This window comes from Eubalaena glacialis, chromosome 14, assembly GCF_028564815.1.
Source record: "Eubalaena glacialis isolate mEubGla1 chromosome 14, mEubGla1.1.hap2.+ XY, whole genome shotgun sequence".
Lineage (NCBI taxonomy): Eukaryota > Metazoa > Chordata > Mammalia > Artiodactyla > Balaenidae > Eubalaena > Eubalaena glacialis.
In genome coordinates this window covers 88,123,976-88,136,111 of record NC_083729.1, presented here as the reverse complement: position 1 = coordinate 88,136,111, position 12,136 = coordinate 88,123,976, and the positions used below count along the sequence as shown (strand labels likewise).

General features: G+C 48.6%; 1 protein-coding gene across 2 annotated transcripts in view; it reads right to left on the bottom strand.

The window, feature by feature from the left end:
• NPAS2 (neuronal PAS domain protein 2) overlaps positions 1 to 12,136 on the bottom strand; it is a 189,759-nt gene that overhangs the window by 16,457 nt on the left and 161,166 nt on the right. For both annotated transcript variants that reach the window (XM_061168723.1, XM_061168724.1), the window contains 5 exons: positions 11,556 to 11,703; positions 8,661 to 8,745; positions 5,370 to 5,511; positions 4,659 to 4,759; positions 2,053 to 2,142 (listed from right to left, as the gene is read on the bottom strand). In XM_061168723.1, the coding sequence (XP_061024706.1) occupies positions 2,053 to 2,142; positions 4,659 to 4,759; positions 5,370 to 5,511; positions 8,661 to 8,745; positions 11,556 to 11,703 (566 nt within the window). The remainder of the gene's footprint in view (positions 1 to 2,052; positions 2,143 to 4,658; positions 4,760 to 5,369; positions 5,512 to 8,660; positions 8,746 to 11,555; positions 11,704 to 12,136) is intronic.

Genomic DNA, 12,136 nt, shown 5'->3' with positions numbered 1-12,136 from the left:
GGATTTTATTTTTTTCCCCTTTCCCTTGATAGGGTACCACAGTGATAACATCAGTGAGGGGAAAGACAGAAAATTGTAGAATCTCATTATTTCACGTGAGTAGGTATGAGAAGAACTATCTGATTTGAAAGGCCAGCATTACACAAGAACGTCTTAAAGAATACGGTTACTGTTCATTGCAGCACTATATACAATAGCCAGGACATGGAAGCAACCTTAATGTCCATCAACAGAGGAATGGATAAAGAAGGTGTGGTACATGTATGTAATGGAATATTACTCAGCCATAAAAAGAAACGAAACTGAGTTATTTGTAGTGAGGTGGATGGACCTAGAGACCGTCATACAGAGTGAAGTAAGTCAGAAAGAGAAAAACAAATATCGTATACTAACGCATATATGTGGAATCTAAAAATTGGTATAGATGATCTTACTTGCAAAGCAGAAATAGACAGACAGACATAGAGCACAAACGTGTGGATACCAAGGGGGAAGGGGGGTGTGGGATGAATTGGGGGATGGGGATTGACATATATACATATATATATGTGTGTGTGTGTATATATATATATATAGACATATATATATTGACATATATACACATATATTGGTACTATGTATAAAATAGAGTACTAATGAGAATCTACTGTATAGCACAGGGAACTCTACTCAATGCTCTGTGGTGACCTAAATAGGAAGGAAATCCAAAAAAAGAGGGGATATATGTATACGTATAGCTGATTCACTTTGCTGTACAGTAGAAACTAACACAGCATTGTAAAGCAACTATACTCCAATAAAAAAATATGGTTATTATTACGTATAATCTGCCTAAGAGACTAAGAACTGTTACTGTTAATTAAAATGAAGATCAATATATGAAAAACTAGAATTCCAAAGGGGCCTTTATCACACCATGACTTATTACAATGCAAGACCCACAAGATGAAGGAATTCTCATTTCATGGGCCTTTGGACTAAAGAAGTTACTCATTTCATACCAAATGTGCCTTGGAAATTTGAAGAGAAAAAAAATTCTTCTTTTTCTTTTTTTTCCTAATGAGGATGAATATAGATCATTTGCATTAGTCGACTCTGGCTGGGTAGGTTTTATATCCTTACTTAAGCCTAACTCTGTCAAGGAGCACGTGCTAGCAGCATGTGTCTTTCTTATTCCAGGAAAACATGCGAGGCCACTGTTAGTGGGAAGGATGTATGTTTTGAAAGAGTTTTCACCAGTGGTGACGGATTTGCACCAAGACAGACGTCCACACTTTGGCAAGTGTGTTGCCAGGGACACATCTTGGTGAACTGCCCCCCTGGGACCCCCTTGTGGCCAGAAAGGGGGCAAAGCTCAATATCCCATAAAGGAATGGAAATCAGAGGTCTGGCCTGTCAGCTCAACTGCCCTGGGACTTCCGTAGACAGAATATTTTCTTACTGGTTCTATAAAAACACACGCCCTGCCGTGGTGGTTTCTCTGTTTATATGCCCATTTCGCCCTTGAACTCCAAGTCCAAAAGCGAGGGCTGCGCCACAAGCATCTTTGCGTCCTTCACACTCACTTCCTGACTGACCCAAACAGTAACTCGCTGAATGTTGTTGCAACATAGAAGGAATTACTCAGCCAAGCCCTGATCCTTTGTTTTAAAAATGTGGTATTTATAATACTGGACTCAGAGCTTTTAAACCCTTGCAAAGTCTTCCTGTAACATTTGGCTTCCTTCAGACCTTTTCTAAAATATCGTGACCAATTAAGAGTCGTGAAAAATGAGAGGAACATGGAAAAGTGGCGGAGAGATGAAGAAAGATTGTTAAAAGGATTGAGAAACAGACGCCAGAGAAGATCAATGGGAGGATGGATGGAGATGAGGACGGGGGAGGGGCAACGTCCACAGCTCCACACGCCCCACCTGCAGGTGGGGAGAAACAGTCCCGTCTGGGGGAGCCTGTAGGTCGGCACCAGTGCACCCACACCCTCCAGAGGACCCCAGCATCCTGTCTCGGGGAAGTGCCGCCCCCGGTTTCCCTTGCCCTGAGTCCCAGACTCACCTGTGTCACGGGGGCAGGTGGGCTTTGCAAGATGGTCTGAGGCAGGAGCTGCTGTGTGATGTCACAGGACGCCGGGGCGGGCAGGGGAGCCTGGGGGAAGGAGAGGGGCCTTGCTGTCAAATGCAGCTTCTGGGCTGCTACAGAAAGGACCGGGTGCTTTCAGCCAGCTGGGTTCTCTGGCCTCAAGGAGGCCCTTCTGCCCTAGAGTGGATGGCTTACTTCTGGAAGGCGTATGTTCCCCGGGAAAGGTGGGGTCGCAGGTTGCTGCCCTTGCAGGGCACGGAGTCAGCGGTGACACGCGGTTGGTGAAGGGTGGGGGGCACTGGGGGCACTCGGGCCCGATGCCTTCCATCACGGTGTGCTCTGCAGAGCCGCTGCCACCGGCCAGAGCTGGGCATCTCCACCCCACCCCACCTCGCCTCCTGTTCTAGGCTCCGTTCTTGGTGGATTTGGTCGCTCTTTTCCCAGATCAATACTTTCTTAGTGGTGTTGTCCAGCAGAAAGAATGGGAACTCATAACCCATGTCGGCTCTGCGTGGCCTTTCTGCTCAACACTAATGCCGATGGACAGGCCCCTGCACGTCTCTACCCGCTGACCCACCCAGGCAGTGAATGTGGCTGCAGTTTCGCCAGACTCCGCCTGCAATCTGGTGGAGAGAGTCCTGCAAGGTCAGCTGAGTCCCAGCCTCTGCACCCTGATCACTCAGGTGGGCAGGGGAGCAGGGGTGGGGTGGGACAATGTGTAGAAACAAGAAATGCAGCCCTCAGCTTCCCGAGGCTCTTGAGAGTTTTGAAAAGAAAAGTAAAAAGCTTCTTCTGAAGTTACCCCAAAGCTGCCCCAGGCCCTGGGGACTACAAAAGGCAGCCCCAGTGGAAAGCTGTCCCCAGCTTTCAGGAGCAAAGGCAGCAGGAGACCTGTTCTGAGTGAGAACCCCAGGGACTGGCTCTGGTTCCCCCAGTTTTGTTCCCTTGCACAGCTGGGACAGAACTGTGTCACCAACAGTGGCAGAGAGAGTTGCACGGACAGCCAATACCAGAAGAGCGGCCATCAGAGCTCACAAGCTCGTCAAAAGGTGGCTGGAGACAAAGAAAGTGGTCTTTGTCATGTTCTGTTTGAAAATAAAACGTGTTGCCCAAGCTTTTCAGCAGGGTGGGCATAACTTCCATGGTGACAGCAAGAAGGAAGGGGACACTTCACTCCCATCTCTAAAAGGTCAGCGAGGGATGAGTAGGAGGTACTTGGCCACTATGTGGATGTGGCCCCTAAAATTTGGGGACACTTTTCCCATTGACAGCGAGGTCTGTGTCTCTCTCTGTGGTGAGCTTGTGACTACTTTGCCCGAGAGGGATGGCAGAGGTGACACTGTGGGACTTTTAAGGCAAGGTCACAGAAAGCCACGCAGTTCCGCCTGGCTCTCGTGGAAGTCCCTCTCCAAGTATTTCCTCTTGGAACCCAGGAGCATGCCGGGAGGATGGCATGGAGAGGTCCACGCAAGTCAACAGAGGATGCTCTCAGCTGGGCCCAGCCATCAGCCGGGGATGCAGACACACCGGGGATGTGGACCTCCCAGCCCTGATCGGGGAGGCTTCCGACACCAGGCAGCAAAGAGGAGTCACCCCCACTGTGCCTTTTCTGAATTCCTGACCCAGAATCCATGAACATGGAAAATGACTGTTGCTTTCTTTCTTTTTTTTCGCGTTTTTTAAATTTATTTATTTTATTTTATTTTTGGCTGCGTTGGGTTTTCGTTGCTGCCCACGGGCTTTCTCTAGTTGCAGCGAGCGGGGGCTAGTCTTCTTTGCGGTGCGCGGGCTTCTCATTGCGGTGGCTTCTCTTGTTGCAGAACACGGGCTCTAGGCACACAGGCTTCAGTAGTTGCAGGACGCGGGCTCGGTAGTTGTGGCTCACAGGCTCTAGAGCGCAGGCTCAGTAGTTGTGGCACACGGGCTTAGGTGCTCTGTGGCATGTGGGACCTTCCCGGACCAGGGCTCGAACCTGTATCCCCTGCATTGGCAGGCGGATTCTTAACGACTGCACCACCAGGGAAGCCCCATGACTGTTGCTTTATGCCACTGAGTTTGGTGTGATTTGTTCCATGGTGATGGATAACGGGAATGGGGTAGGTCCATCAGTGACTTTGCATCCAGCCAGCGTGCTTTCTAGGAGGCCACACGTTCCCTGATGTTCTGGAGAGGCCTGGCATATATGAGGGACACTGCCTGATATATGCAGGGGGACCTTCTTGCTGACATCAAGCTTCTCAGACATTTGCACTGGAGTGAAATGGGATCTAAAATAGGAGGGTCCTAATCACATACCCCCAGAGGCTCTAGGGGTGTGACCCCAAATTTGAAGTTTTGAGCTTTATCTTTAAAACTCTTTTGGATTTTGAATTCTATGGATATACATCCATGTTAATTTTGGAACAAAAATGTTTCAAATTTGTTGCCAATTAAACATCTTAACTTCCCACCCCCACTTGCCACCAGCAATCTCTAAGTACAGCTGGTTCTCTGCGGAGATGCAGCACGCAGTCCTGTGGCCCTGCAGGCCCCTGCGACGCCGTAGCACAGGCTGGGTGAAAAGTTTGGGGTCACTCACATACCGGCATCGTGGCTGCCTGGCTGAGCCCTAGCACGGGGAGCTCTTGAGCCGATCTTGGCAAAGCCGTGGTGCCGGCCTCTGCCCTCAGCTTGCTTGGAGTAGCTGCAAGAAACACATCACCTTTCAGACTTGCACACACTTACCAGCTTTCTTATCGAAAGAGGGGAACAGTGACCACGGTGTGCTTGGAACACGGGCCTGGTTGGAATCTGATAAAGGAAGCCCAGCGGAAGTGGAGGTCGTTTCGAGAACCACAGAGGTTCTGCCAGCCTCCAGCATCACCTGGGAGCGGGTGGATGACAGCATAGCATCCACGAGCTTTATGTCCACCACGTGGTTCAACCAGCTGCCTGATCACACACCTCACCGGGTCCGCACGTCGCCTGCTTTATGTCGGCTGCGTGTGCCAGTGGAGGAACCAGCGTGTGGAGCCGGGGCGGGGGGGGAAGGAGACCAGTGGAGAAGGGGGGGGGGAGGAGACCAGTGGAGACGGGGCGGGGGAGGGAGGAGACCAGTGGAGACGGGGTGGGGAGGGGAGGAGACCAGTGGGATAGAAGGGAAGGCACGGGAACCGAATGGCGACTTCTGCTTCAGACCACAGACTGCCCTGCTTCTGCTCAGGTTCGGGGGCCCCTCGTGGGACTCTCTGTATACCCCCCACCACCCCAGCCCAACAGGCGCCCACCCCCTCCCTCCGCGGTGCCACACTCACAGGTGGGTTCGGACACAGCCGTGCGCGAGGATTTGTGGGAACTTCTTGAGGACGCCGATGGTGAGTGGCTGGTGTTAAGGCCCGAGGCGCCCACGTCGAGTGCATTAAAGTGCTGCTGAGCGTCCAGGCTGGAGCCCTTGTGCTGAAACACACACACACACACACACACACACACACACACACACACGCACACACACACACACACACGCACACGCACACAGAGTTCCACATTGCAGCATCGAGATCATGGCAATGAATTAGGTGACTTCAGTTGTTCTCTAAATATTTAGGAAACTTTGAAGGGTATTGAGAGAAATACTGTACCTGTTTGGAGATAATTCCAAACACATTCGGGTGGACTGTTTATACAAAGATGTAATCTAGCATCTTTGAGAGGCTGGTAGCCTGTAAGCAGTGTTTATTATACTTTCTCGCCTTGTAGTTTGATAGTTTAGATTTTCATAAGGGATTTGGCATTTTCTTTTTTCCTTAAAATTGTCACCTCATGCCCAGAATCTTGGCTTTCCCGGAAGCGGGTGGAGAAGCCGGTTCTAGAAATAAGGTTGTTGGTGGTACTGGATTATTAACACTCCCGTGAAACAAACGCCTTTGGACTCTTCTGGACACTATCTCCCCACTGCTCTTCCTCTGCAACCTCAGGGCCCCCGAGTGGAGAACAGGCAAAGGGCCAATGGTCTCCAATTCTTGACCCCTGGATCCCAACTGATGCTGGGCCCCCAGGATGCCCCTGCCTTGAGCACAGAATGGTGAGAAAGCAGCTGTGACTTTCCAACCCTGAGGAACCATCTTTCCATCCTGCATTGGGGTAGGTGTCATAAGCCTAAGAAAACAGGGATTATAATGATTTTTAAGCTAAAGAAGAAACATAATGCTTACTCTCCTGGGCTAGGCTTCTACCTGGTCTCAGAAGGATGGTGAGATTCCTGGGCTGCTTGATGTCTCCTGGTCTCAGTTCTTAAATCTCTGTGTGTGACTCTACATGGCTGCTCTGTATTTTGAGTCGTGGCTCCAGTGAGGGTGGACACCGCGTGTGCCCGAGTACGGCTGAAATGATTGCTACGAGACCTATGGGCCTTTGTGCAAAACAAAAACGCAGGATGTGCCTGGGTTTGCTGTGCTAAATGTCCATTTTGAGGTCCTGTTGCTTGGTCACTGTCTCCCCCAGATCACACCCCTTAGAGTGGGGTCCCTGGCCCATGGCCGTTGGCGAACTGCATGCTCCTGGTCAGCAGAGAAGTAAGTACAGGAAGTGAGAGTAGGAGCTGATAAAGTTTTATAGCCGTTTGACATAGCCACACATCCCATCCAAGCAGGGGAATTTGCATTTTTAAAAAGCGTCCATCAGTGACAGGTTTGAAATTAAAAAACCAAATGGTCCATTACCGCTGAGAGTTTGAAAAGCATGGTCCTGGAGCTTTTCCTTTAAAAGGGGCTTCTTAATCTGGCAGCCTGAGATTGTATTTGTGTGCTTATACATAAGTGCAGGTTGATGAGAAGTTCCGTTGGGCTCTAATATTCCCAAAGGATCGGAAACCTCAATAATCAATTTCCAACTGGATGATATACACTCTGCCCGATCTTCAGCTGTGGTGTATGGTGTGTCTAACACCTGCCTATTAACAGCTTAATTCCACCCTTGGACGTGATACATGATGCATTAATGGACAGAGCTGGGTAATAAACACACCCATAAACGATGACAGAGGTGTCGCATCAGTGTGCTGGTGATGAATCACTGTACAACACATCACCACGTAGCCTGCCAGCAGGGGAGGCTCAGCAAAGATACGACTGCTGTCTGGTCTTTAAAGGGGATTTCCCCCTCTTCCCAACTGAGTTCTCAATGGACCAGAGATGCTTTTGTTGGACCACTGCTGCTGCGTCAGTTTCTGGCCAGAGACTCTGGATTCTAGGTCACGGGCAGGCTGGAACTTGAACCCTATCTCATCAGTTCTAAGAGGCCCTTTCCCTCTCACATTTTGACATATCTGAAATTGGGATGTGTCCTTCAACTAATGATAAGAAATCCTGACTTCACAGATTGGCAGCATTTTCTCTTTCTTAGTGGAGATAAAATAATGGTAGACCTTACAATTGATGGTTTCTTAGCTTTGATGAAATACAACACTCCCATTCTTGCTTTCTTTTTCTCCCAACATTTGTGTTTGCTTGAAGAATGACCTTTGAGAAACAGAGCTCTCGTCTACTTGCAAGTTCCCTTCCAGTTGTCTGACACGTCAGGAGCAGAGATGGGGGCAGCCTGGCCAGAGGGGTCCAGAGAGTTCAGGCTGGACGAGGAAGGAGGTCTGGGCTTTGGGAAGAGAAATACCTCCCCACAACTCTCGGAGCTCTCTGATGCAAAGCTGGCTCCAACAAGGCTGTCAACTCAGAGCCCCAGACACAGAAATGGAAAGTACACCCTGCCAGTGAAGCCACAGAGGGCGTGCGAGGGGCAGCGCGCTTGTGGGACGCTCTTTTGTAGGCAGAGTATCAGCCATAGGCTAAGGGGAGGGCAGGGCACTCAGACTATTCCCTGCCTCGATGGGACGATGGAGTAACCCCCAACTTTTCATCTGTGGGACAGACACAAAGCGGACGTACTACAGGCAGACCTTGTTTTATCGTGTTTCACTTTATCACACTTCGCAGGGAGTGTGATTTTGTACGAATGGAAGGTTTGTGGCAACCCTGCCTTGTCAGATGATGCTTAGCATTTTTTTAGCAATGAAGTATTTTTAAATTAAGGTATGTACAATTTTAAAAAACCTAATACTATTGCACACTTAATAGGCTACAGTACAGTGTAAACAGATCTTTTATATGCACTGGGAAACCAAAAAAAATTTGTGACTCGCTTTATTGTGCCATTCGCTTTATTGCGGTGGTCTGGAACCCACAGTATCTCTGAGGTGTGCCTGCACAGCCATTCTCGTAAGGCTGGAAAGTGCCAAACCCTGCTCTGAGTCCAGAGGCTGTTTCTTACACAGCTCTGTGAGTTCCCAGCCTCGGTGGCTTTGGGTACGTTAGCTACATCCTCTGTGTGCTGCTGTCTCACCTGAGGAAGGACAGCAACAGTGCCCGCCTCACAGGAACCTCACAAGGGGCAAATAGGCCAATACCCCAAAATTACATTGAATAGTACTGGGAACATAGCAAGAGCTCAATAAATACGACCTGCCATTTTTAGTATGACTGTCTGTATGATCACAACTCATGGAAGATTCTACTTAGCCAGACTTTGCCTTTATCCTCTGCTGGGCATCAGAATACCTTCAGTGCCGAAGGGTGGACGGTCTCCAGAAGCGGGTCCTCCAGGGCCAGCTCTTGCCTTCTTTCCACCCGGACCTCCGCGTAACTGCTCAGGAAATCAAGAGACCACAGCTGGAGGGGGGACCTTCCAGGATGACACCAGCAAAGAGGGCTAGTGTGACAGGTCCAGGTTCCCTGCGTGATACCCCTCCCAGAACAGCCACCAGCAAGGAGGTTAGCCCTGTTACTTGTTTGAGGATGGAGTTTCTTTCTGGGCCTAAATTCCACTGCAGTCACTTCCACTGTGACATTCAGAATTATCTTCCTTTCCAGGATGTTTTTATTTCCTTCTCCTTTACTGATCTCTACCCACCCTCACCCCGAAACCCCCAAACATAATTGTCTTTAGAAACCTATTTTCCTCTATAGAATGAGCCTCTGCCTTCAAATAATTAGAAGACTTTCTTAAGACCTACTCAGTTTGGACTGTGCATAGGAGGAAGTGACACGTAACTTTTTTTTAGTAATTACAGACTACGAAACTGCCTGAAGCTTTCTTTCGGCCAAACCTAGAACTAACCAGACCCAGACTGTCGATTAGTCTATGGACCCACTTTTTGAATAGAGTGGGTAAATCAGTTCAACGTGGTGATGGCTGAGTGACTCGGCTGTGGCTTTTGCCTCATGTGTGGAGATGCAGGCTGGGCGAGGGGTCTTGGGGAGTGGCGGTGGCTCTTGGGCCTATAGAATGCTTGTGACCTCGTTTACTCACTAGGTCACTCCCTACTTTCTCTGAAAATCTGGGACCCGGGAGGAAGAAGATGGAGAGGAAGAAGAGGGTCAAGGGAAGATCTGAGGAGAAAGGTGCTAATGATGTCCAGCCTTCCCTGGGGGCAAAGGGACCCTCTGGTAAAGGCCCAGGCAGAGAGGGGGGACTGGCCATGGAATCAGACACCACTGGCTGCTGACGTGCCCAGGGTAGGCTGGGAAGCCAGGATCAGGTCCCTGAGAGTGGGTGCGCAACGTGATGAGCATGGTCACTGGCCAAGAAATACCTGTGTTTCTTATCTCTCCTCTTTCCCCACTTACTAAAGAAGAGGGATTTACTTGTGTGTGTGTGTATGGATAGTATCTATTCATCCATTATCTATCTACCTACCTATCTATCCATCCATCTATCCATGTATCTATTATCTACCTATCTATCCATCTATTATCTATCTATCCATCCATCCATTATCTATCATCCATCATATATCTATTATCTATCTATCCATCCAACCATCTATCATCTGTTATCTATCTATCCATCTATTATCTATCTATCCATCCATCCATTATCTATCATCCATCATATATCTATTATCTATCTATCCATCCAACCATCTATCATCTGTTATCTATCTATCCATGTATCTATTATCTATCTACCTATCCATTATCTATCCATCTATCTATCCATCCATCATCTATTATCTATCCATCCATCATCTATCCATCTATTTATAATCTATCCATCCATCATCTATTATCTATCTATCCATCTACTATCTACGTATCTATCCATCCATCATCTATTATCTATCTATCCGTATATTATCTATCTATCCATATATTATCTATCTATCCATATATTATCTATCCATCCATCCATCTATTATCTATCATCCATCATATATCTATTATCTATCTATCCATCCAACCATCTATCATCTGTTATCTATCTATCCATGTATCTATTATCTATCTATCTACCTATCCATTATCTATCCATCTATCTATCCATCCATCATCTATTATCTATCCATCCATCATCTATCCATCTATTTATAATCTATCCATCCATCATCTATTATCTATCTATCCATCTATTATCTACGTATCTATCCATCCATCATCTATTATCTATCTATCCATATATTATCTATTATCCATATATTATCTATCTATCCATATATTATCTATCTATCCATCCATTATCTATTTATCTATTATCTATCCATCCATCCATCTCTCCACCTACCTACCTACCCATTATCTGCTATCAATCAACCACCTCTTATGTACATGTATATAATGCAGTAGGTATGTATATGTATCTCTCCATCTATCATCTATCTGTCATCTATCATCTATCTGTTATGTAGATATCTAAAATGCAGTCCTTCTAACCTTTCTTTCTTTGCTCTCCTCCAATGCTCTCCTCTAGACCAGTTTAAAACCGATTTATGTTCTTAAAATTTTTGTAGTTGGGAAACCCCCGAACAGCGCCTCTCCTTTACCTTTGGGAGGGACTGCGACCCGCACGGCAGCGTCCAGGGAATGCCGGTGCGCTGCCTCCTTTGGAAGCCCCGCCCACCCACGCTGGGCTGGGGGCGCCCCCGAGGCCACGGGACCGCCAGGAACCCTCTCCCACCGGCAGCCCGGCTCTTGTACCAACCCTGCCTCGGTTGCCAGCAGGAGTTTTTAAAAGTGTTCAAAAGAAAGGGGACTATGTCTCTGAGTTATTTAGAGGCAAAATTTTAATCTTCTCCAAACAGCGACAAGGGAAGGCTGGGGGCCGGATGGAGATGAGGGGAAAATCTGTAAGTAGGTCACTGAAGCAGTAACTTACTAAGGAACATCCTGGCCGCCTGGAAGAGCTCAATAAGGCTTTCATAAGGGCCTGATGGGACGCTAGGAGGAAGTCTCAGCCCTGGGAGAACAGGGCCGGGTGTAGAGCCAGAAGAGATCTGAGCTCTGCGGATTATCCTGTCCACTGCAGAGCACAGCCCAGGCCCCGCTGAAGAATTCAAGCCCGGGGCTCGCTCCTCAGAAACGGGGTCCGCTGAGGATGACGGGGCTCTGACGGAGCTGCCGGGGGCCGGGGGCCGGGGGCCGGGGGCCGGGCCCACCCTCCCAGCCCCCTGCCCGCACCTGACCACTGAGTGCGTGCACACGATGAACTCGGGCTTGGAGTTCCACTGGTGGTAGGTGATGTAGTAGTGAGTCTGCAGCCAAATCCACTGCTGGCCTTTCGTCAGAAACCGGTAGCAACACGACTTGCCTTTGCCAAACTGCATCACTGTGAAGAGAAGACGGAGTCCGCACATCACCAACGTTAAGACGAAAATGATCCTTTTGCCCCAAAGTTACTGTGAAAAACACCAGCTTTCAAAAAGACAGTGCCACACATTGGTCCCTTCCCCAGTTGTGATGGATTTCAAGTCATTATCAAGGTCACGGTAAATGGTAATGAATTCTGAAACAACGGAGGAATGATTCGCCTGCTTTCCCAAATGCTCAAAGGCTTAAGAGAGCCTTAAATCAGGGCAGATCCTCCAACTGGAATTTCATTAAAGAGAGGCCCTGGCTTTCCTGGTGCTCATCCTCTTGCTGCAGGCGGAGCTGCCTTCGGAGCTGCAGGAGCCCAGCGTGGGAAAGACAATCCAGACGCTGGGAGAACTAGACTGAAAGTAGACATGCCAGCCAGCAGCCTCTGGACACATCCTGGGGCT